Source organism: Tauraco erythrolophus, chromosome 3 (genome assembly GCF_009769465.1).
Source record: "Tauraco erythrolophus isolate bTauEry1 chromosome 3, bTauEry1.pri, whole genome shotgun sequence".
NCBI lineage: Eukaryota > Metazoa > Chordata > Aves > Musophagiformes > Musophagidae > Tauraco > Tauraco erythrolophus.
In genome coordinates, this window is record NC_141467.1 from 47,868,270 (window position 1) to 47,894,120 (window position 25,851).

Genomic DNA, 25,851 nt, shown 5'->3' on the forward strand with positions numbered 1-25,851 from the left:
AAACTGGAGGGGGGTTACAGCTTCAAGGGGCACAGAGATTGTTATGGAATGCAGGGGGAAGCAAATTTGGGGATTATGTAAAACCTATCCTGTTGTCAGTTTAAGAAGATGAAATACTGTATTTTGCAGATCTACTCACTTAAAATGGACAGAAAAAAAAGTTTAGTGAGAGAGATGGTGCCACTAGACAAGCTTTACATTTATTCTCTCTTTCCACTTAGCATGGCTCCATGGATGTGCCCACAAAGTCGTTAAGTGCACTATGGCTGTATGTTCTGCATGCCTTGTGTCTGCATATTTTATTTATAAGGCTGAAAAGGACAGCATAGATACTTTTACTTATCCTTTACAGTCTTTACTAGCTGTGTTCAATTTCATTTAAGTATCTCATTTTGACATTAACGGGCTGTAGTCAGGCTCCCCTGTTCTGTGCTTGCACTGAGCAAAAGACCTCATCATATAAGTTTCCAGGAACAAAAAATTCACTCAGATAAAAAGGATTGAGGCCACTATTCGATACGATGAATGGGAATTGCATGCCTGTTTCCAAAACTGGAAATCCTATTCTGAAGTTTCTAATGTTCTGGACAGGAACTCAACACAATCCACCAAAATTACCTCAAGTTATGAACACTGGCTTACAGAGGGACTGTGAAACAAAAATTGTTCCAGTGGGTTAAGAAGGTATGCAATTTCAAAGGACTAATTGAATCCCTCTTCACATAATTCATCAATATGATCAGAACATGAGGAATCATGAGGACTTTACCCATTCTAGCCTGCTTTCAAGCTTTCAATAAGAGCACCCAGTGTGAATGGAGACGTAACCCAAGGAGCTTCTCTACATCCGTGCACAGTGACTAACAGTGACTTACCTCTGATTGCTCCTCAGAGACATCCCTGCTATCAAGAGGTGCCCTAAGAACGGCTGTTCGTTAGCAGCACATATGCTCCTCAACAGCACCATGGCAGCAGTACACTGTACTGGCCCTGTGCAGAGCTGCACTTACAATTTCTTCAGTCAAGCCTCATTTTTAAGCATTATATCCACACAAAAAATAGAAAGCACTAAGGATTAAGAGAAGCGGACTTAAATAGTAATGGAGTTGATGTACTAAGATACAATCAACTGACATGTTCACACCTTGGTAAACTCGTCTCAAGTAGTTGTGAGACTCCTGGAGGCATGTGAGAGTCTATGCTGGTCAGGAGCATATAGCGAGTCTTTCCACCCGAAAGAGTGTGATGCCTTGTGGCACTTACAGAAGGGTGGAACTGTGACTCTCCATGCTATGGGACGCAGCTGGCTGAAGTGAAATGCATCTTCTGCATTCACAAACACTCTACATACTTCTGATTTGGATTTGTCTGTTTCTGCTCTTTTGGGACAAGGGCCTCCTCGAGTTAGCCATGAATTCTGGAAACAGCACAACAAGTTATCTAAACCACAGCTGCCAATCTTAACATATTTGATATATGCACAACTTTCTGGAAAATGGCTGGAACAACCTCCTCCAGAACGTAAAAAGCAACTGAATTAAAGACAGGAAATAATTTTTTTTTTTAGATCTCATTGCCACCATGCAGAAGGTCAGTATAAAACTTCTTGGTTTACAGAGGTACTTTACCATTGCTAAATTAAGAAAGAGGGTCTGTTTCTGTTAGGGAGAACAATGCTGGAGCCGTGTCACAGGAGAAAACTAGAAGAGAGAGATGGCAAATGTTGCTCGCTTTTTCCAGTTGGCAATATATTCCCCTGACTCACGCATACGTAGGAGACCTGCCCACAGTCTAGGTCTATGCAGGAGCATAGTAAGATTCTATTACGATCCCTTTCAGTGCATACCCATAAATAAGTTTGTCTTCTCGGCATAAATCATCTTTTACATTATATTTATCTTCCCCTGCATGTCTTAGGAAACCATTAGAGGGTACATCATTGCTAAAAATTTCAGATATACTACAGCCAATAGTTCAGAAAATTATTGGTTAGCTGTCAAAACTGTTAATATAAGCCTCACTTTTAAACTGTAGATTCTTTATGACAGAGAACTTGGCTTCTGCCTTTTCTGTGAAGTATTTGGGGTATTTTGGCACCATGTAAACTGATAATAACAGCCTTGCAATCAAGGTAGCAAAATCTAGCATTTTATAATGGTCTCTCTAACAGAAAAAGTGTTCCAGAAAAATTCGGGCATATCTATCTCTAACTGGAAGTTTTATTTATAATCAAAAACATTTCTACCTTGCCAGTTCTTGAGTTCATCGCTTTCTACTTTTATATAGGTTTTCTTGTTAAATCACACTTTCACAGGAACAAATGGCTTCAAGTTGAAATCTCTTTATTCTTTGTTTTCGGCCCTCTCTTATGAAAAAAATACCATGGAAATAATGCAAATACTGTCCTCCTTGCCATAGATCAGCACCAGAAAAATCTGAAAGCGTTAACTTTTTATATAATACTGCTTCTGTCTGCTACATACATTAACATTTAAGATGGAAAATGTCGAAGACCTCCCACCTCCAGTTGTTCAAGAATTTCTTGTTTAGCATCCACTGCATACTGTAACAGATTTGCTGGAATACACATCACTGCATCCTCAGATGAATAATCTATGTGTTTGCAAAGGTCTAAGGGATGGGCAAGCCAGAAGGCGAAGTTTGTTAACAGCTTCAGACACAGAGTTTCTGTGTGCCTCTAATACATAACTCAGTATTTGCCTAGAGAAGACCATGTGTAATTACTCTGCACAGAGCTAGAACCTGTGCAGTAGGTCAAAAGAGCCTTGGGGTTGATATTAGTAATTCCTTGCTATTCCATGTCCTTGAATATTGGCTTAAAGGAATAGCCTCCAAGGAAGTTCACACCTTCAATTTTTCTGCCTTTTTCAACTTTTTGGTAAAGACCTCCCTGTATCACCTTTTCCATCTACCACTTGAATTTCCGCTGAACACAAAGAACATGAGTCGGAAGTAGACATATGAAGCATACTAAACTCCTGAAGAAGAACGAAATCACATCTCACCACTAACCTGATGAATAAGGTTCTTTGCAAGTCAGTGATTAATCTCTCTTTGCCTGACTTGCTTCAAAGGAAGAGGTGTGATAGGTTCTCAGGTAGCCTTCAACTCCCAGATCATCCATGCCATCGCCTACTCTTCCACATGTGCAAGGACTTCTAAACCAATCTCATCCACAAAGAGGGCCCTAGACTCATTTCAAGACTGTCCTCGTTTCCAAATTCCCAGCTAGTTCAGAGAAAAGTGGTTCCTGCCTTTGCTTGGGGTCATTCTGAGTGCAAGCAGCAGCACTGCTCCATTTTCCTGCGTGACGGATGTGGGATGAGGAAAGGAGCCCAGTGCTGCTGCTGGGCAGCCCTCTCCTAACGGAGCAACCCTTCAGGGAGGGCAGCATTAGGAGAAGGACACGTTAGATGCCACCTTTACAGGAATGGGTGCATGGCTGCTTCCCAGGGCTGCTGCACGGTTCAGGTTCGGCTCCAGCTCCAGGGGTGGCTTTGAGCCACAGGGTGACTCCCCATTCCCAAGGATTTACCACGCTGCAGCCCCGGTCCCGCCAGCACCACCTCCCAAGGCGTGAGGTCTCATGCAGGCACCATTGCAGTGAGCCCGGGTGAGGGACTCCAGCATCCATTGGGAGCAGGACCACATGTCCATGCACTGAGAGGTGGGCAAGTAGCTCACCTGCACCTCCTGCACGCTAGCAGGATAAGTGTATGTCCACAAATGAAACAACCATAACGGGAGCCCACATTTCAAAGGCACAGCTTCTTTGACAACACAACACTCTTTAAAACCACGCATATTAAAATGACAGGTGATTCAAGGGACCAACTGAGGAAGTTACCTATTTCTGGTGAGAGGAGAAGAGAGGAATAAGTCAGGCAAGATGAGTTTGCTGTGAAAGTCTGCCTGGAGACCAGCAGCTTGTGGGAAGCAGTTAAGCACTGCTTTATTTATTGAACTCATACAAAAATCTTTTAATCCTACCTGCTCATCAGTTCTAGCCTACAGAAGATATGGAAAACCACCACTGGTCCCTTCCCCAAGTGACTCAGGATACTATGAAATTCAGCATAATAATTAATAAAGGTGTAAAAAAATCCCAAAATCTTCTGTGCTGAATTTTCCAGGCAGTGCTGAGGTGGCATGGGATTAGTTCTTGTCCTCTTCTCAGTTCCTCAGCAGTGCCACCAACCTGTACATCCAGCACTTGGGCTGTCTAATTCCTTCCTTCTACTTCCCACCTATGTGAGAACAACTCCTATGCCTCGGTCATACTTACGACTCCTACGTTAGATCTATTTTTCCTACTGATAAATATAAAGAGGGGACCAATAGATTTTATATAATCCCTGTCCAAAGGATTTAAAAACTTGGAAGATACTTTTTAACACGCTTCAGTGATCAAGGAAAAGGACTACACATATCTCTGCGTGGAGCTTGACCCCTCGCTAGATTCAGTTTCTCCAATTCCAGAACAAAAAGCTGTACCCATTGGGCTATGCTGAGCTCTGCCGCACTGTGTCCATCCCTCCACATCCTGGAGAAGGCGGCTGGCCTGAGCCTGGCACTGAGTGGCAGCTCTTCCCCTGTATGAACCCAGAGCTCAAATCCCCCCATGATGCCACAGCCCACAGGCTCCACAAGTGACTGTAGATCTGTTATGCAGCTGTTCCTCTCAAATACCTACCCACACAAATCCTGTTTACTCCAACTCTGTTGGGAAGGTACAGAGCAGCACTAAATCCTATTTTACTACAGCCGGGATTGAGTTTATACATCCATGATGATAGTCTAAACCTTGCTAAATGCCTTGTTAAAGCCATGCACCAGCTAAAAACTGGACTCTCAGGCTTCCTAGTTCTGTAACATTATCTTTCCTTCATTCACCATTGGGAGAAAATACTAAAAACAAAGACCTTGGTTCAGTTGAATTACTGATTAGATGTTCATCTAGCAGTTTCCATTTAAAAAAAAAAATCTATCAGTAAGCAGCAAGATGATATAGCCTACTTAAATTTAATTTATTTTGCTTGAGAAAAATTACACAAGCAACTGCATTATTAGGATATATTATTTTTAATTAAAGCTCCTAAGGAGAAGATAAGCATCAACCAAGAAAAGCCAGTCATGTCTGGAAGCGGTATTGAGAATAAAAAACCTGAGATGCCAAAACACATTACAGAAATAGACTTTTGACATTTGAATGAGGATTTCTAATAGCTTAGATGAAGGAAGAATATGAAACTGGATTTTCAATCTAGGGCCGATCCAGATGTGATGCTTTCTGTTAGGGATCTGGGGCTGTGAAGCTTCCCAGTTTCAATGAGTATGCTTTTAGCAAGGTTATGCATATAAGGGACAATCATCGACGGTGCCCGAAAGAAGCAGCTTCTGCAGGAAATCCCTTCAAGCTAATGGGACCCCAAGTAAATATCCAAATCTGATGTGCACTTAAATCCTAAATCCACTCTTGCCTTCATTCCTAAAAGTTGTGGTAATATCTGCACTCGTGTTACAGGTCTGGTTGCTCACTTCATACAGATGCATGCCTAGTCTCCTTTGAGTCTCCCTAAATCTTTGCCCTTTGGTGATAATCATGTAGCAGTGAGTTTCACAGACTGGTGACTTGTTTACGCTGTCTACCCAAAAAGTAATTCTGTAATAGTTTCTGCCTCCAGCAATCCTCTGTGCCAGTATAAAAGTCACTTTGTCTTAGACTGGGGAGAGAAGTCAGCAGAAGCAGAAACGCTTTTTCTGCAGTAAACACCCAGGAGAAATGATGGGGGTTTAAAGACTGTTGTTAAAAGTGTCATTTGGAGCACTATCAATGAAAGGAGACCCAAACCGGGCAGAAAGTCTTTAGCCACACACAAATATTACAATTCTAATCTGAAAAACAAAGTAAAAGATAAACCTGCTTTCAAACATATCCCTGGACAAACTACTGTTTGTTGCACTTTTAAGTTGCACTTAAAAGATGAGAATTCATTGCATAGTGGTTGGGCCTCAAAGCTCAATCATAGAATCATAGAATGGTTAGGGCTGGAAGGCACCTTCGAAGGTCATCTAGTCAATGGTTATCCCTATTTGAGAGATCAGAAACAAAAAGCGATAACAACAAAAAAGTAGCATGTTTTAAACAATCCTGTGCCTCACTTTTCCCCATCAGTAAGCCTGGGGTAAATCACACAGAGAACTCTATGATACAATTTATTAACTTTTGTGAATTACAGCAAGGATCTCCAACTGAAAACATTTTGATATTCCCAAATACATTACCAAATGTCACTAAACACTCTAAAACATCTTATTTTCATTTTTATGAGTATGAAGGAGCTACTCATCTTTAAGTAGCTGTATTGTCTAAAAATCTGTTTACAATTACTATAAATTCTTGCACACACAACAGCCCTGCACATTCCTGATTTTTTTCTCAATGACTGTTTTCTTTCTAGTAGCTGTAATAGTAATCAATAGTAGTTTAAATTTATTTTCAACATGCTCTTTCTTCTTTATTAATGTATCTTTTCCCGCTACTGTTAAAATCCCCCTGGAACTCAGTGGAGACAGCCCTCAAGCTTGATGGCATTAGCAGAGGATCTTCCTTGTGCCTGAAACGAGTCTCAAGCTGACATTAGACAGGGCTGCCTGGATGCGGCTGAGCAGCAGTTTGCATGTGGCTATTCCCTACCACACCTAAATACGCAAACAAGGCATCAATCTCTGTTTATGCCTTCGCAAAGAATGCTGTAAACATCATGAGATCATCACAGGAAATTCACCTCACAAAACAGCGGAGAATGAATAATACGAGCAGATGAACGCTTCCAGGCAAATAAACTTCATACCAAAAAAAAGAGGAAAGGTGTCTTCCAACCTCTGTTGCATCAAAGAAACACCAATTGCAAATTAAAACCAGAGTGCTTGTATTTCATCAAGGTTAGGAAGGAAATTCTGTCTGCCCTCTGATAGCTATCTGTGCCAGCCAAAAGTGAATTTATGGCATAACTGAAATTGCATTCCTTTTCTGCTACTCACTCGCTTCTGCTGAGCATCATTATGCTGATGCAATTAACATTGTTGTGCTGGTTTCAGCTGGGATAGAATTAATTTTCTTCATAGTAGCTAGGATGGGGCTGTGTTTTGGATTTGTGCTGGAAACTGTTGATAGCACAGAGGTGTTTTCACTACTGCTGAGCAGTGCTTACACAGAGTCAAGGCCTTTTCTGCTTCTCACACCACCCCACCAGTGAGTAGGCTGGGGGTGCACCAGGAGTTGGGAGGGGACACAGCTGGGACAGCTGACCCCGACAGACTAAAGGGATATTCCATACCATATGATGTCATGCTGAGCATATAAAGCTGAGGGAAGAAGGAGGAAGACGAGGATGTTCATGGCAATGGCATTTGTCTTCTCAAGTCACCGTTACACGTGATGGAGCCCTGCTTTCCTGGAGATGGCTGAACACCTGCCTGCCAACAGGAAGCGGTGAAGGAATTCTTTGTTTTGCTTTGCTTGTGTGCGCAACTTTCGCTTTCCTATTAAACTGTCTTTATCTCAACCCATTAGTTTTCTCACTTTTACTCTTCTGATTCTCTCCTCCATCCCACTGAGGGGGAGTGAGAGAGCAGCTGCATCAGGCTTAGTTGCTCAATGGGGTTAAACCACAACACGTTTTATATCTGAAAGAGCTGTTCTGTTTCCACAATCCCACTCTTTGTACCATTAGCATCCAAAAATTTGGGCATTATAATCTTCTTCCCCCTCCTGGTTCCCTTTCACAAAAACACTGCAAACAAACGTGAGACAAAATACAGAGGACTCACACTGTCCCGGACAACTATTAAATCTTCTGAGAATTAAGACATACGTGTCACAGGTTAATTTTCACTTGGAGATTTTGGCTCCAGTGTCCCTCATCTAGCTCATGCTCCAAATCCACCAAAGAGCAGAAGCAGACAGTAGAAGAGAGGCAGCAACCCATAGCTGATAGATCTGTTAGCAGGTAGGCACTGTGCAACTGCCCCATGCACTGGCCCTATGGCAGATCAAGCGACTGTTCTGCGAGAGGCACATGTAGTTCCCCCTGATGCTTGGCAAAGAAAGGAAGGGACACGTATCTCTTCCATTCTTCCTGGTAGACAAATGAATTAGCATCCACTACTGAAGGCAGAACCTGGTGGGTTGGCCAGTGCCCTCAGATGTGTTACTGTAAGAAGAGGCCACCTCCACTGACCATAGCAGAGAACAGTCGATCCATGCCAAGGAATACAGTCTGTTCAGCAGAACGGTTTTGTACTGTTGTTTATGAACAAACCTCATCCCATGCTGAGATTTCAGGCTTGGTAATCAAAAAGCACACTAAACAGATTTACTCTGAAGGTCTGTGTGACCAAACAGTGAGCCTCAGACGCTGCTTTACCTACCATTTTCAAGAACAGAAATACTCTTTCAAAGTAGCATGCTCAACCTCACCTAGTCCAGATTTTAGTTCATTACCGGTTGCCGCAATGCTGAATTGACAAAACGGTACCACAGATGGGGAAAAGGGACTGTGTGGTTGCTGGATCCCACATTGCGTGGGCAGGAGCAGGCACTCCACCAGAAGACACTAATGGGAGGTTTTTAAAGCCAACTATTGAGAGTATCCACAATTGCAAGATACTGACACCTTGATGCTTCATTTGGCTGTAATCAAATTACCTTATCAAACCTCATGCATTGGTTTGCTATTGAATGTCAAACGAAAATAATGGGTGCTTTGATGAATATGTATTAGTCTGAAGGATTCATTAGGTCTCTATGAATAATCAACAGTTTTAAACAGAAAAAAATAATTTCACTGAGCAGTCTGCCTCCAGAGATTGCCAGTGTTACCTGGGAAGGCTTGATTTCCCTTCACTGCACAGCCAGCTTCTCTTCAAAAACTGCAGACACAAAGCAATCAGACCTTTGACGCCTCCAGGGATCCAATTCCCCTACCTCCAATCCCATGTAATATACAAGTACTATCATCAGTTTCTCTCATTTTTCAAAATTCCCATGAACTGAATGCTAAAGGCCTAAAAAGCTTAACATGGACTGATTTTTCCCTACTTGGGCAGTAACATGACATTTCACTGTGCATTGCTTTATCACATCACTCTCCAAGGCTGCCTTTGTAATGCACACTCAGTCATGGAAAAAACTAGGTCTGCGATTAAAAGACAGAAAGAAAGAAAACAAAGTAAAACACTGAAGAGCTATTACACCATGAGCTTAGGAAAAAAAAAAAAAAGCTGCAGGTAGCTATGATCATTCTGACATCTGGACACGTCTGGTCAAATTCTCCATCTCCTATCAAAGAGGAAAAGATAAGTTGTCACTGCTCTGCATGCTAGAGAGGCAAAGTCTGACTGCCTGGCTATAATAGCTAGGAGGGCTGTCAAAAAAAAAGCCCTAAATGCACAGTCACTAATGATTTCATTATGCTAAATCTTTCATTTGAAAATAATAGTTGGTACTTTAATGGAGAAAATAGAAACTCAATAAATCCTTAATGATGTCTAGTCTTTTTCTGCTAGCAGTTTTACATGGTAAAAACAATTCTTCTCATGAATGTCAACCTGCCAATCTGGTTTAAGGTTTTAAACCTTTATGAAGAATTTCAGAAGGAGAGTAGAAATATTACTGTTAATGGCTTTGTTTGAAATGTCTTGATTATGGGTAATCAGCTATGAGCAGTTGTGACACAAGAAACCCCTGAAAAGAAAATTAAAGCTAAATCAGAAGTATTCCAAGGCTTTCTATTCCACATCCCCCATCACAAGTCTCCAAGCGTTTACTGCCACGTCCTCCTTGCCCAGCAGTTCCCACTTCTGAGATCGGAGTAAAATGAGCCTTTGGTGGTGGGCGATTTATCTGAACTATTTCCCCTCCCAGTTGCCCAAGCGGAAATCTTGTATTTTCCCCTTCTCCTCTCTGAGCTGTCGAGTAAAACTCAACTTCAATACCTCAGAGCAAGAGCCAGAGTGACCAAGTGAGGAACCAAATCAGTTGCAGACCAGGAAATGGATGAAAAGATGGCTTCAGTTTTAAAGACCAGATTGTAATATGGTAAGAATGACAACCTTTGAATTCTAATTAGTGCTCTAGTCCTCTTCAATTATGTCGGCTGATGACCTGGAATAAAGGTGCCAGGATCCAATCAACACCCACATTTAAAACCAGTTAACAGACTGTCAGGTTCAGTTGTGAAAATGCCTTTGTTAGTAACCTGCCCCAGTGAAACCTGGAAAGCACCACCAGTCTTTATACGCTGAGAATTACACATCGGGTGGTTTAGGAAACTGAACATAATGCACAGAAAAGTCTTTCCCACCCCCACCCCACCCCCAGTTTGTGTTTGCTATGAAAAATCACTTAGTAATGTTGTGGAGATCTTTATGTTAATACCAGATTCTTTGAAGAAGCATTGTACTTCTTGTGGAGCATTATGTTGTTCATGCTTGTGGAGTATCACTTGTGGATACCTATGGGGTATCACATACACAATCTCTCTACTGCTGTTGCTTCTAAGGAAAGCATCTGTGAAGACATGAAGCACGTGTGAAATGTCCATGCCAGCAATGCTCATCCCCACAAGACTCCTCTTCCTTCCCTTTGACTAAGAAAATCACTGCCAATTTTTCTCCTAATCATCTTGTAGCAAAGAAAAAATAGTGCTGATGTTCTCCACAATGCTTATTCACACCGACTTGGAAGGACAGCAGTTCATGTGATGAAGTATTTGTTTCTTCCAACAAACTGATGGCACAAAAGCATGTTCAATGAAAGGCAGCTGGAGGAGTGCTCATGTCTAATCTCCTGCAGAACTGCAGAAACTCCTATTTTCTACTTTTTTCTCTCAAAGAATACACAACAAATTGTAACATTTGATTACTCTTACAACGGTTGCAGCAAAGAGAAGCAAGGGATATCTGTGAATTTGTGCTGCTCGAATTACTGCCTCTTCTAAGGCTGGGTGGCTGATGGACAACCCATTTGAACAAAACTGAACAGATGCAAAACTTTACCCGAGAGTGAAATCAACACCGCCAGATCGAAAACCCCCTGGCTTTAATATTCACTGACACATTGCTTTTCATTTTGTTTGGTCTTTGCAGGTATTACAGTCAGGACCAGAATGGAAGTGACAAATTATCCCAATAAGGGAACGTTCTTGCAGTATTTCCAGGGAAATTGAGAACAGGTGGAACCAGAAACAGCATAGCAAAACCTTTTTGTTTAAAGATTTTGTGCTTACCTGAAGCCCTGACTAAGGGAAGAAAAAATTTCTGGCAGCAACTGTAAAGTAACTTATCAAAAGGCATAGTTCAGCTCTCGGCAGCAGAGACTGTTGTCCTGGGCTGTCCCTGAAGCCCTGCTCATCACAGCTGCCCCTCACCTCAAGGGCCGGTTTGCACACACTGGAGAATTGTGGGTATGCCTTAGCATCTGCACCTGCAATATGCAGAAGCAAAGCCCAAGGTGAAGAAGATAGAGGAGGAACAAAGGATGCGAGAATCCCACCAAGGAGGGACCAGTAGAAGGGGAGGAAGAAAAGCTGATATGTCTGGCCATCTGAGGAGATGGAGGACACCAAAATGGAGGATTGGTGTGCTGGGCATTTCAAAGATGCATTCCAACCCTTCTTTTCACCTTTTTTTTTTTTTTTTGAAACTAAAAATGTCAGGAAAATTTCTTTTTCCTTTTCCTTGTGAAGGTAATCCAGAAACTATAGTCATGCACCCTGACAGCCGCCCACAACAGCGGAGAACTTCAGAGCTATACTTCTATAATTTTGATGTGCAGTGGTCAAGGTACAACACTAATCTCCTCCCCACGTGATTTCCACCATTTCACATCCTGATAAGTAATGCAGGACCTATGTTTCAGTCCCTTTCCAGACTTATATGGGAACCTTCCCCTATAACTGCCCACATTTGTGATACCTGTGGCAGTACGTGCTACATCTTCCAGCTTGGGAATAACCAAAAAATCATAAAAGCTATCATAAAAGGCACACAAGCAAGGCACTGGAAAACCAGAAGGTCTGGACTCTTGATAACTGAAAGGGGAGATGAAGAAACAATCCTCAATTATTTTGATAGAAGAATATATTATATTGATGAAAAATATTAAAGAGAAAGTGACTTGAATGCTTTCAGATTTCAATCTGCCTTAGAAGTGTTTATTATGTCATTCAACTACTTTATTCCCTCCTTCATCACTTCAAAATCTGCTGTTTTGACACGACTGAACTCAGGGGTGGGAATTTATCCAGAACTCTGCACACAGCGACGGTGAGGAGAGCTGCCTTCACCAATCTCTGCCCAAGACCCAGTTTCTCTTGGCACAGCTGACTGCAGCAAGAGCACACTGAAGAGGTTGGACTGTAACTATTTTGGAGTGATCCCTGAGAAAGAGGCCTTAAATAGACCAATACGTATATCTGGTAATCTCAGATGGATCATTGTGCTCCTTCTGCCCGTGTAGACATTATCTTAATGTCCCTAAATATCAATACAATTTACCCTCTCCAGCTCCTGCTCACTGGAGCAAAATCAAAAATTTTCATATTCAGGTAAGAATACCTTGCAATGCTCACATTCATTAGGGCTTGAGCTTACATCTTGCAACAAAAAAACACAGTAAGAAGAAAAGGAAACACAGAAATCAGAGGTAATGTACCCATTAGGGGCAGACGGTGTCATTTTCCTAGGTTAAATTAACAACTGTGGTACTAAAAGAAACTTCAAGCTTTCTCATGTCAAGGTACAAACCCAAACTCAAATCAAGTGAAGACTTTACTGTGCCTCCTCCCACAGAACAGAAACCATCTCCTTCCCAGGCATTTCTCAGCAGGCTGAGTGTAGGAACAGGGTGAAAAAACATGCCAGCCTTGCAGATCTCCCTGGTGATCTAACTGCTGGCAAAACTCGCGGGGATCTGTGGATCGCTCTTATGGGGATGAGAAAGAGGCTGAAGTACTGCACATGCCACCACTTTGGCATTAATTGGGTCTGAGAAAAGAGTGAGACGGGTGAAAGTATCCTCACCCGTGGCACAAAGGAAACAGGTTATTTACAGAAAGGAGCAAAATATGCTGATTATAGGTTGCTTGAAGACTTCTAACTGCTCAATTCCACCTCTTTGCCACTTAAATCCTTTTCCTGACCTACTTGAATCAAATGACTTCATTTTTCCATTCCAGGGGAATGGAGAACTTCTTGATGGCTCCAGGCGACGCATTACACACTGCCAAGCTAGGCTGCCTGACAGCCAGCAAGGCTTTGGGTGGCAGAGCCAGGCCTACCAGCACAGTGCCAGGCACAGGGAAAGGGGAAAGCCCGGTGCCATAGCATGTGGCAATGCAAAAATTGCCATGACAGTCAGATCTTTCCCCCTCGTTCATCCTCCGACAGCTTGAGTAGTGCAATGTTAATAATTCAGAAGTTATCTGTGCAGTAAGTTACGTTCCTCTTTTAAAAATAGAGCTAGAGAAGCAAGTGTAAATAATTAATTTGAGAAGAGAAATAATCAATTAACCCTTTCAAAGAAGGACAAAAATCAATAGCTCTTTTTTTCACCTGCCTAAGTGTTTCCAGACAGGGCTGTCCCCATGGCTGCCAATACTCCGATGCGACACGTATCCCTACATGCAGCATCCCCACAACAAAAACCACAGGCAATCTGGAAAATTTGGTATGAAATCACACATCTCACAAAGCTCCTCTTCTCACTCTGACAGACTGTCTCTTCCTCTTTTCCATCCCGCTATCCAGAGCTCCAGATGCTGGGATGAAATTACCGGCGATGTGAGATGAAAACAGTTGGCACCCGCTCACCGCCAGCCAGCCGAAGCGTGGCAGAAAAGCTGCACCTCGCAGGAGTGGTGGCACTGAGTTTGCCAGTGATGCCAGCTTGCACCAAGCACCAAACAAAGGGTGCTTTTTTTTACAGTTTTACAGGTTTATATACCCTTTCTTCATCAGCTGGAGCTCCTCGATGTGCTCGAGGCCAGATTCACTTAGGATCTGCACTGGCTCCTCTGAGCCCTGGGAGGAAAGTGGGGAGGGTAGGCGTGAGACATCTCTGAACCCCGTGTTCACTTCCTATGTAAACAGTTGCCAAGGCGGTGGCTGATCTGAATTTCACTGGAGAGCGGAAAGACGAGGGATACTCCTAATTAACTTCAGTGTACACTCGGCAATGGATATTCCAACTTTAACTCCCCGCTTCTGCTCACAGAACGGCAGTGTGCTGCGAAAATTGGCTTGCCCGGGAGCAAAGTCTTGTCCACACCCTGGCAAGGCAAGCAAAGGGTACTGCCTTCATTGAGAGCTTATGCTCGAATTGAAATGTGGTTTAGAATATGAAGAGCATGCCCTAATTTTTCCCCCCAGAACAGCACTTGAAGGATTTGCTACTGATTTTTTACAAGGGCTTGCTGAAAAAAAACCTTAATTGTACTGTGGATAGATTAAAGGAAGGAATGTAAAATAAGCTCATATTTTCCCCATGAAAGTTTTCTATAGATGTCACAGAGGCTACAGTTTGTTTGCACTGTCACTGCTGAAGCCCATGTGACAGACATCAGGATTATTTTTGGTAACTGGGTGGAGGATGGGGAGACCGATACACAATTTGAGCTTTGTGGAGGTTATCTCCACGCCAGTCGCTGTTATTGAAAGAGTAGTAGTCTTTTAGTTGCTGAAAGACTTCTGCTATATAGTAAGAAAAATACACTACGAATGGGGCATAGAGGAATTTCAGTTCTATACAAAGAGGGTTTCCTTATAACTAACTCATACCCAGACAATCAGGCAGCTATGGCAGGTCATTGCTCCTGCTGTAAATGCCACCACTTAAATGTAATTTCTCTATATGTAAAGGCCAGTTGAGGTCCACCAAAGTATTTGGGAGTGAGGCCATGAAGGAGGTGAATTAGATGAAGCCCATGTCTGGGATGAGAGGCTCTGCTCAGGCAGAGTAATGGAAGAGCAGGGGGTTTTGCATTATATAAAACTCTGGATCTGATCAGCAGAGTCACTATTACTTTTTCACAAAACCCCACATTTCAAACACTATAAAAGGATTTGGAAGCAGTGTCAGATGATTGCTGGCAAGTGTGGACAGATAACAAATGCCTAGAAAATAAAGGTTAGACAAAGCTTGGTGGCAATTTATCTGGTACATCATAAATTCAGATGCCGATACTCTTTGAGAGGTGGAGGGATAGATATTTATAAACTTGAGAGACTGGCACAAAACATTAGAAAACTTTGGTTTCTTTTCTTGTTTAAATATCTTTTTAAAATTTCTAAAAATATGGACAGTGCATTAGAAGATGTATGGTATAATTCCTTGGAGAAAAAAAACACATTGGTACTGAGTTTGCTTCTTAACCGCTATACATTTTGAGTCAAGCTAAATCCATTCCCATGCCTTCTCTCCACCCTGTTTGTTAGTCTCAACAATGAGCAGGCCACTTCACCATCTGCCCAGTTCCTGAAATGCCATAACAATTATAAATCATTGACTGTGGTTTACGTACCAATTCATTATTTATCACAGTGAAAAAAAGATACTGGAGACAAAATGGTGCTGCAGTAAAACTTTCATGCAGTTAATGGTTTTAGTTATGATTATTTAAGAAGACTTCATTACTTGTAACTGTCACAAGCAGTAACTTCCAAGCAGGCTTACTGAGTCAACATGGTGATCTTGCTTAGCCCTTTTAATGTTATTTGAATCTATAGCTTACGAGCCTTCTCTTTGCCCCGTCTCTCAGCAAATTCCCATCGTTTAAACTCAACCAAGAAAAGTCACACACTACAAAAAATGTATATTCAACCTGATGAGTAAGAGAGCTTCATTTGAAAAATGACTGAAGAAAATTATGTGCTACATTAATAAACATGTATGAAATCCTAGCTAAAGAAAACATGGGCAATATTTTCTGCAAACAAATATGTTTTCACCAAGAATAACTTCTTCACATTGTATCTATGTATTTATATCAGGGAGAAAAGAGGGAAAAGTGATTTCAGATTGGAATAATCACGCTTTACACACATGCTGCATGTATTATGCTCTACTTAAAAGGTTCAAGGCAATGAAAATCAGACTGTCATGCTCAGCTCTAAGAAGTAGCCTCCAGATTTCATTTTGCTATATTATGTTTATAGAGCTAAATTCTTCTATTACCAAAATGCTCTCTACCTCTAGTGACTTTAAACAGAGTAGTGCACATACACTTTGGAGCAAAATTTGTCTCTAAATAAGATGCCTGAAGGATATCTCATATATTTCTATCATTTTTGAAAGCATCTGAATGCAGCTTTTCACTCTGTTAAAAGAAACAAATATCTTAACAAAAAAAAGACTTTAAAGCAGCAGTTCTTGAACTGTGGCTCAAAAATCAGGTGCTGTAGGGGAGGAGGAGAGAGTAAGTTCAGGCATGGCAGCATCTCCATTAGCAAGCGAGCTTGGATGAAAGAGCCTTGAAAAGCCACTGCCCTAAAAAGCCCACGGGTAACCTGGGAAATCTCATTTACAGTAGGTACTGGTTTTCATCTCAATCTGTGTCCTAGAGAGATGTGTCAGAGACATTACTAATGGCCAGTGGACTTGCACTTCTCTCCTCTCATGCAGAAATGAATGGAAACAGTATTTCTTGCCTTCCCATTTTGCCTCCACCTTTCTTTCTGAAAACACCAGCGAACACAAGCTGCAGCTGTAGTTCTCCAACAACTGGAAGTGATTTCCCAAGTGAATATGCCTGGAGAACGGCACTCGTGCCTCTAATGGTCTGGAAGGCTCGAAGCACAAATTATTTCAACTGAACTTAGGAGCTAGCCAAGAAAACGTCAGTATCGCAGGGGAGGTCGCCGCTATGCCAGAGATCCTTGCAAGAGAGAAAGCAACACCTCCGGATGCTCCCCCTTTGGTCCTTCTGCTTTCAGTGGCAATAAAGAGAGACTGTCACCTGCTCGGTATGGCCATCCCACAAGCAATAAATGCCCCCTTCTTCCTAGTTACACAATTCTCATTCATCTCTTGCTAAACTGTTTTACAGCACTTATGTCAAATCTTTCGGCAGCTGCTACCCCTGTCCCTAATCCTTCCCTCTCTTTGTTGAGTCCGGCAGGGCTACCCTTCCCCAGCAGCATCAGCCATGCCTCTCTCTTCCCCGGCTCACAACACCAAACCCAGACAAAGAACACATGAAAATACATGTTTAGCAGCTGCGAAATGGCGACTGACTGTTTTTTCCCACAGGGAACAGGAGCAGGTCTATGCCATCTCAGCGCATTTCTACGGTAGTAGCAAAAGTGGTTTATTCTTCCCCAGGTACAGAGTTTTTTAGAGAGGAGATTAGTCTGAGAGGTATCACTTGCAGAGGAATTAATGCTCACAGGACATAAAGGCACCTGACACTTGTCAAGCATGTTTTCGCAATTGTTTAAGTAGATCTAGTTGTGAAGTATCTTTGCTGAGGGATTGCCTCAAGTTGAAGGGCGAAGGCAAGCATTGTTCAGCCCCTTTCAAGAGTGGGGCTAAGGAAATATAAGGAAGACATTCCCTAAAGATGCCCTGGTGGCTCCAAGGAAATGATGTTTGGGATGGGTTAGATGTTGAGTGGAAGATGTTCAGATCTCAACGAAAATCCACTTCCTGTTATCAAGTCATTGAGAAAAGATCTGGTTTGTAGATGCTCTGCAGAGAATTGGTAAGGGTTGAGCACTGGTGCAAAGAAAGGAAACTTTGGAAAGCATTTTCTGAATGTTTGCTGGTTGACCATGTTAGATTCTTAACATACACCAGTATTTCTCATGAGCTGAATTAGGATATTAGGAAGGGGAAAATGACAGTTGCAGGGATATTGCTGAGGTAATCTGTTAGTGATGGAGTAATTTTCTTTCTATCCTGGTAGTGTATTGACTCAAATGACCATGTTAATAACCTAGGCAACAAGAGAAAAGGCAAGCAAGCCTTGGCAGTAATATATATACTCATCAGATCTGTGAGGGTATGCTGCCTTTGCTTTTAAAGCTATAAGGAAGAAGCAGCTTCGGTAAGTCACATAAAATCCCAGCAAATTCTTAGAAAGGACAGTTCTTAGAGACATCCCAGCTTTGCAAGGATATGCTACAAAGAAGTGTTCACAGCAGTAGGAAAACTCTGAAGCTCTTATGGAGAATTCCACAAAAAAAGGCATCAGAGGGAGGTCCAAAACCAGTTGAAACATTCATAGTAAAAAAAAGAAAAAAAAAAAGAGAAGAGTTGAAAACGGGAAATTGAAACCACGGTGCTGCAGCAGTTAGAGAAGCCTGAAGCAGAAAAACTTGGCACAGTCAGTAAAGTTAAAAAAATATGCAGAGAAAAAGCATTATTACCTGGTGAAAAAAGTAGCTTCAAAAGAATCAGTGGAAGTATTTCAGGCAAGAGCAGCAGAGTGATGAACCTATGCAGTGATAAACAAATCAACTCTGGAGTCCTCAGTCCAGGAAAGACATGGACCTGTTGAAGTGGGTCCAGAGGAGGGCCACAAAGATGATCAGAGGGCTGGAGCACCTCTCCTGTGAAGAAAGGCTGAGAGAGCTGGGGTTGTTTAGCCTGGAGAAGGCTCCAGGGAGACGTTATTGAGGCCTTTCAATATATGAAGGGGGCTTATAAGAAAGACGAGGACAGACTTTTTAGTAGGGCCTGTAGTGATAGGACAAGGGGTAATGGTTTTAAATTAAAAGAAGGTAGATTCAGACCAGATATAAGGAAGACGTTTTTTACAATGAGCAGTGAAACACTGGAACAGATTGCCCAGAGAGGCTGTAGAAGCCCGATCCCTGGAAACATTCAAGGTTAGGCTGGACAGAGCTCTAAGTAACCTGATCTAGTTGAAGATGTTCTGGCTCACTGCAGGGGGGTTGGACTAGATGACCTTTAAAGGTCCCTTCCAACCCAAACTACTCTATGATTCTATGTCAAAAGAAATCAGAAAAAAAAAAATAGGAAGCGTTGTGGGAGTGGAAAGCACCATAGTATCTTCTGGCTAAGAGGACTGAAAAAAAGGAAGTAGAGGAGTATGATTAAGCAAAGTGCATGCCAGGGTGCCGATGAAGACAGAGGAGAATGAGGTCTAAGTGGAAGACATCAGAAGTGGATAAAAGCCACATGTATTTGTTAAAAATCCTTACCAATCCATATCTTAGCTCAAAATACATCTATAGGAAATGCTGCAAAGGCTGGAGGAATGGAGCGTGCTTATGGAAAAAGACAAAAAAATGAAAGAAGTGGCATTACCCTAAAAACCTGTGACTCACCTATGATCTCGGAGCTCCTTATTGCAACGATCTGTGAAAACCAGAATATTTTGATGATGAGAAGTACCTGGCAGATACCAGAACAAAACAAGAGTCTGGATATGGTTTTGATAGTTTATGCAAAAGCTTCTGGAAGCATGTCATGAAATGGGAATCAGATGCATCTGGGACTGGGGAGGAAAGCGCATTAGCTATGACACAGCGGTAGACAAGGACTTAAGAGCACTGTGAAGGACATGGCAGGTGACTTCTTGTCACCCTTCCTCTTTGTTGTAACTTTACTTCTATTATTTGCAAAACTGAGACACACTGAGAAATATTGTTTAGTGACAAAAGAGGAAAGACTGTCTCATATCTACTTAATGCAACAACTTGAAATTACACAGTCAGGAGGAGGCAAAAATTAATTTCTCAGTTAAAACCACAAGGCTTTTCTGAAGGAAATAAGAATTTTATTTAGACAGAGCAAGCTTGTATATATTTCACACCAAAAAAATCCTGGTGAAAGTAACACAGGAGATCGAAATGAATATATAACAGCACTAAACATTGTAGATGTTAGGAATCCTTCAAAAGATCACGATTAAAAAAAAAGGTGGCTTTAAAGAAAGAGTGCTTTCAGAGATGTGTGCAATTTCTAAAGATATTCCAGCATGCAAAATACATTAAAGGTAATCAACATATATGCCATCCACTGCAGTGAGAAACTGGACCTGAGGGAATTGTACAGCAAGACAAAGCGGCAGTTAGCACTGAATCAAGCAGGAAACGTGAATGTGGATGTGAGAAAGCCTTTTTGTTGATCAGAGGATGATAGAGGGAAAGGGCTGAGAATAGTCAAGGATAGTACAGAAAATGAGCATATGGTGACAGTGAGCTATATCAGAGAGCGAATATGGTCTAACTGGGTCTCGGGCAACGCTCCAGGCGTTCCTACTAAGTGTCAGCCTTTAGATAGACAAGATGCATAGTCAGGGTGGATTGGGAAGAATCTACATGGCCTTTGGGTCACTTTTCTCCTGATACATGAAGAACTAGTTTTCCCACTAGGGTATCTGTAATACATTCCTTTAGAGCTTTGTATGCATTAAATGTTCCTAAAGAGACATTGCTTCTGGTAGTTATTGGAACACATCTTGAGGCAAGAATACTTTTATTTATTTATTTATTTATTATTTTTCAGTAATGACAACAACATTGCAACATTGCAAACACATACTTATCTGGCATCCATATCACTATGTTTCTCCAACTTTGGCTCATCTGTCCTTGTGTGACCTGCTGAGGACCAAAATGTCCGTCTTCTCACCCACTGTGACCTTGTGAAATTCTGACTCCCAGAGAAACCACCACTCACGGTATGAAAAAACAGACTACATCTACTACTACTACATCTACTACTACTACATCTTATGCCTCACTATGCCTCCAGATCAACAGGAACCCATCCATCATTGTACCTGCCATTTCCTCCTTTCACTAGGTGTCTTCTAACCTTTTCCTCTCACGAGGTAATGTCTGTTTCCAAGGTAAGGGTATGTTCACTTTGACTTGCAGAGAGACAGTTGAGTTAGTTGGGCTTCCCTGCCCTGCTAGCCTGCAGCAATCTAAGCAGCAAGGTAAATTCAGCCTGGTTAGAGCTAGCTTGAGACTCCAGCACTGCTGGACCAGTTTCTTTCCGACTGCTCATCCACAACTTAGTTTCTCAAGCTGCTTAATCGCAAAGATCATCAAGCAGGATCTAGTGGACCTGTGTGTTAAATCAACAACAAGCAATAGTAGTGCAGATGACATGGTATTTTTGTATGGAATATAGACTGCAGGGTCTGTAAGATGGTATCATGTCCATTAAGCACAGCATTCACACATAACACTGAGAAAGAAGAACAGCCAAAATATCATGCAGACTTTATCTTTTGTGTCAGACTCCTAAGTAATCTAAACTATGACAGTCACACTGCTATTTACACCAGCTGATGATCTGTCCTGTTTGGTACAAAACGCTCCAAAACTCTTGCACTGGATCTCTCATAACCCAAGAGCACAGAAAAATTAAACAGGGGTTGTCCTTACAAAACTGAGTCAGGCTTTGTGCCAGTTGACTCGCAAGCGTTGTTTGAAAGATTAAAATAACACATAATTGCACCAGCTCTCTAAATCTGACCAGGGCTCAGAGGATAAATGCCTTACCTCATTATGGCTAAATGCTCTATCTCAATCTGGTTTAAAACAGAGCAGAGGCTGGGAGCTGCCAATCTGCTGTACTGTTCAGAGAACAGAAATACTGCTGCAGACCAGGATGTGGGCTCCGGCAAAGAGCCACGCTAAGTATTCGGCTTTCCCTTACTGTCCCCTGCTCCTCAGCTCACTTGCTGCCAAGGATCGTCACTTCACCCAGTATGACTACGTGTCAGCTCCAATTGAAATGATCCGTTTTCTCAACAGACAGCGTTTCTGTGCCTGAAGTGCAATGTTATTTATACATTACAGACCCCATTCCTGCTGCCTAGCTCATGCTGGTGGCTCCCACTGTCATCACTGAAGAGCACCAGCCAAAACGGCGGCTTGCCTATCTGAACCATCCTCTCAGAGACAAGTCATGCACACCTCATTTGACTCTCAAATAGGTGGAAGTCCCAGTCTGTGTAAAGGAGAGCCAGAGCTAGCTGGAGCCAAACCAAAGATACTTTTGCTCTAGTAGGAAGAGAGGCTTTGAGGAGCCAGTCTAAAATGGGACAGAAGCCCTGTGAGAAGCTCTGGACAAAAGCCCCAGCATCACTCATCTACCTCTTTATTGCTTCTAAATTAACAACACATTTGGGACATGTAACAAAGGAGACCTTTTGGGCAACTGTACAAGCAATATCAGCAAGCATTTCACGTAAGAATTAGACTAAGATGCCTATATGTCAAATTTCCCATCTAACCCAGCAACACCACTTTCCTGACGATTGCTTACCTCTTTTAACTTGTCCAATTCATTTTGCAGTGTCTGCTTGGATACTTCCACCTCAATGATTTGCTGCCGAAGGATTTCATTTTCATCTTCTGCTTTAACACGTTTCTCCTCCACGCTCTCCAGCTCATGGTGCAGTCTGACAGAAACATCTTTGGCTACCTGGTCAGAAGAGCAAAAACGCATGAAGAGGATCCATGATGAGCAACAGCTACAGTACGTCTCCTACAGTAGGAAGCATATTACAGCCCTAAACAGCCAAGAGGTTTTTAATTCAATTATGAAACTGTTGATGAAAGACTCCAAGCCTTCCAAGTACCAAAATGAATATTCATTTCTAATAAAGAAATCCAAGATGAAAACATATTTTGATCTTGATTACCCGTCTCCAGATCCCCCTCCACATTATGCTAAGGCAATGTCATGAACAGCAGGAGGAAACAAGCAGATACCAAACCTGCACATCAAAGTCCCAGCATATCACATCAATAAAACAAAAGATGAGGAATTGTGCTGTAAAGTTGACAGGTCATCAATCAAAGTTGCATCCAAGCAGCAGTCTCATCCACCCAAATTTGCTGGTCTAGCAGCAATCACAGCTAGGCAAGAGTGATATGAAAGCACAGAAATATATTGTAGCTTAGGTTTTCTCAGTCCAGCCTAACAAGAATGAATATTTACTCCAAAAACATTTGGAAAGGTGATTCATCATGCAAAATGATGAATTACTGAATGACAACAAGTCAGCAAAACAAAAGCAAACAAACTAAAAAGCTCACTATCTCTTTTACTTGAATCTATGTACAAGATTGTTAGTAATGTGTCATTTTTATTATGATAAGGTTATAATTTGTTTTCTATCATAAAAGAGAAGACTAGGTCTGACATTTCGAAAAGTTTGATGACTTGATATGTCACTCTCATTTCCATTGCTGGGGACCAATAACTCCTATTTCAAAAGAGTTTATGTTTTTATGTTTTGCATTTTTAAGTACAAAACTGTTAATAAGTCTAGCGATAAGCAGTCCCTCTCTGGAGAAAATATTTTCAAAACAGCTACAAGACAGCAATATTAAGAAAGACAAGTAAAGCTAAGTAAGCACCGTGCCCATACAAAGCTTAGCCTTGACAAAAACATTTCTGAAAAACATAAAACCTGCTTCAATATAAACATAATTTTTAAAGGAATTTGTCTTTTTACAGCAATAACATTTTGATTCTCTATCTGCCTCTCTAAAATATTATAACAGTCTGTTCCTCTTATGAGTAACCCATTAGGCACTAAGAAATGCAACTTGGACTAGGTTTGGTTTTTTTTTCAGTTACTTGGCATAAGCAAGAAGTGAAAAGGAAGGAAACGGCATGAATTGGAAAAAGCATATCAGGTTTTGTTTATACAGTTTTGCAGAGCTACGATTTTCACTAAAATCAGTAAAGCAAAACCCTTTAAATTTTTCAAATGCACAAATGTAAGTTTACTGCATTTCTTTCATTTCGAATCTAAGCACTTTTTTTTTTTCTCACTAACTCATCTTTTTATGGTGATAAGCTGCATATTTGTTCTCCACCACAGAAGAAGGAAATTGGTCCTGACATTTGGAGGACTACTGCCTGTTTCATGTGTCACCCTCCCTTCCATTGCAGGGAGCTGAACCCACTCTGCTCTCTTTCACTGTGAATATCAATCTCTCACCCACCTTTAAATCTTGTTCCAGGCTCCTAATGAGCTCTCCATCCACATGGCCTGTTTGTGCAACTTTCAAGCTTTTCTGTTCCGCTTTCCTGAGACGATATTGTAAAATGCGACAATTCTTGTTTGCCCGGTCCAGCTCTCGCCGGAGCTCCTGCAGCTGGTAAACATCTTCCTCCAAATAGCTGTCACGCATTTCTTCCATTTCAGCCCGAAGTTCATCCAGCTCATCCTGTGAGAAGTCAAAACAGTGCTCCATCATACCTCTAAATCTCACCCTTGGGACCAAATAGGAAACATGCTCACTAGGATACCGTATTAATGAAGTGACACAGATTGCAACATGCAGCTCCGGAAGTCAGAGGAACAGAAGTTTTATCCCAACATTGACTAATTATGCTGAACTAAATTCATGAATACTTGTTGTATTTCTTACAATTGCTTTAATAATTAAAACCAGACCAGATGCTTATCTGTCTCCTGAAACTGGTAACACCTTCATTTTACCATCCCTAATTAAAATAAAAAGTGCATAATACTTTGCCACTATCTGAACTGATTCCTTGCTTTATTTAGACTACAGTAAACCTCCTTAACCAAGTACCTCAGCATCTCGGTGTGATGTGCCTTTTTAACAGCCAGCGCATCCTAAAATCAAAATTGTCCTCTGAAAACTTTAATGAATCTTTACGCCAAATACTGAACCGCTCCATATGAAAATGCTGTCCCATCTGAGCCTGGCACTATGAACGTGCTTAATGCCAGGTGGGTTGGATGAGGGAGAAAGGAGTTTCAGTCGTGTGCACACATATTTCAATAACAGGATCACAGGGACAAAATAAAACCTGTGCCCGTGAGAATAACCTGGTCATTCTTTTCTGGGCATCATGAACTGTCCCAATTCCATGTTATACCATGAGTGGCACATGCTCTCTAAAGTCAGATTTAAAGATTTGCAGCTGAACAGGATAAGCTCTATCATTCCCATTTGCTTAATCTGTGCATGACTGAAGCTCCAGAGCTGAAACTCTTATAAAGGTCTCCCAAGCCATTAAACTACAGTGTGAGAGGAAAACTATGATTCTACTAACTTTGAACAAAGTTGAAAAAGGTCTTTGATATTATAAAGACCAAATTTTCTGTGGAAAACACAGCTTAAATAAGATTCAAGAAGAACTTGCACCAGGGCTATCTGCACTGTCATCTCACTTCAGATTTGTAACTGACACCTGAAATACCAAGGACGGCTGGCAAGTATTTCACACTTGAATTGGGTGGACAAGACACTGCTATGCAGTTAGCTCCTTGACAAAGTCCCTCCCAGGCTGGACCATTCCTATCCAATCCCTCCATGAACATGTCCACCTGCATCCCTCCTGGTAGTCCTCTCAACCATTCCCCCTTCCCACAGCCTAACTGGACGCACAGTCATGTTTCTCCCCATAGCCACCTTGCTCCATTTGAGCTTTAGTAACACATGAGGGACAGGTCTTGCCTCTGAGCACAGTCCTGACTAAAGGAAGACGTATCAAACTTCTGCAGCCTCATTGGCATAGTTATGTTAGAATTATAGCATTACTCCTACTGAAGTCCCATCGAGATATAAAATCTCCAGAATATAGACAGTGGTGTTAAAACTTCAGTTAGCTGAGCCAGCATAAATCAAATTTTAGGTAAGCGCAAGACTTGTTATTTCTCAAACAGCCACTCTAGGCTCATCAGTGAGGCTTTGCTCCATCGGTATACGGCCCTCCCAGGGCTCTACACAGTTCTCCCTAGATGCTCAGAAAGGACAGACAGGTTTTCTCACAATCTCACTATACATTCTCAA

At 41.8% G+C, this 25,851-nt stretch overlaps 1 protein-coding gene across 1 annotated transcript in view; it reads right to left on the bottom strand.

The window, feature by feature from the left end:
* Window positions 1-25,851, bottom strand: part of MTCL1 (microtubule crosslinking factor 1) — a 106,897-nt gene that overhangs the window by 71,674 nt on the left and 9,372 nt on the right. The window contains 2 exon segments of the mRNA XM_086609295.1: window positions 22,334-22,492; window positions 24,028-24,252. Of these exon segments, the coding sequence (XP_086465421.1) occupies window positions 22,334-22,492; window positions 24,028-24,225 (357 nt within the window). The 5' untranslated portion in view covers window positions 24,226-24,252.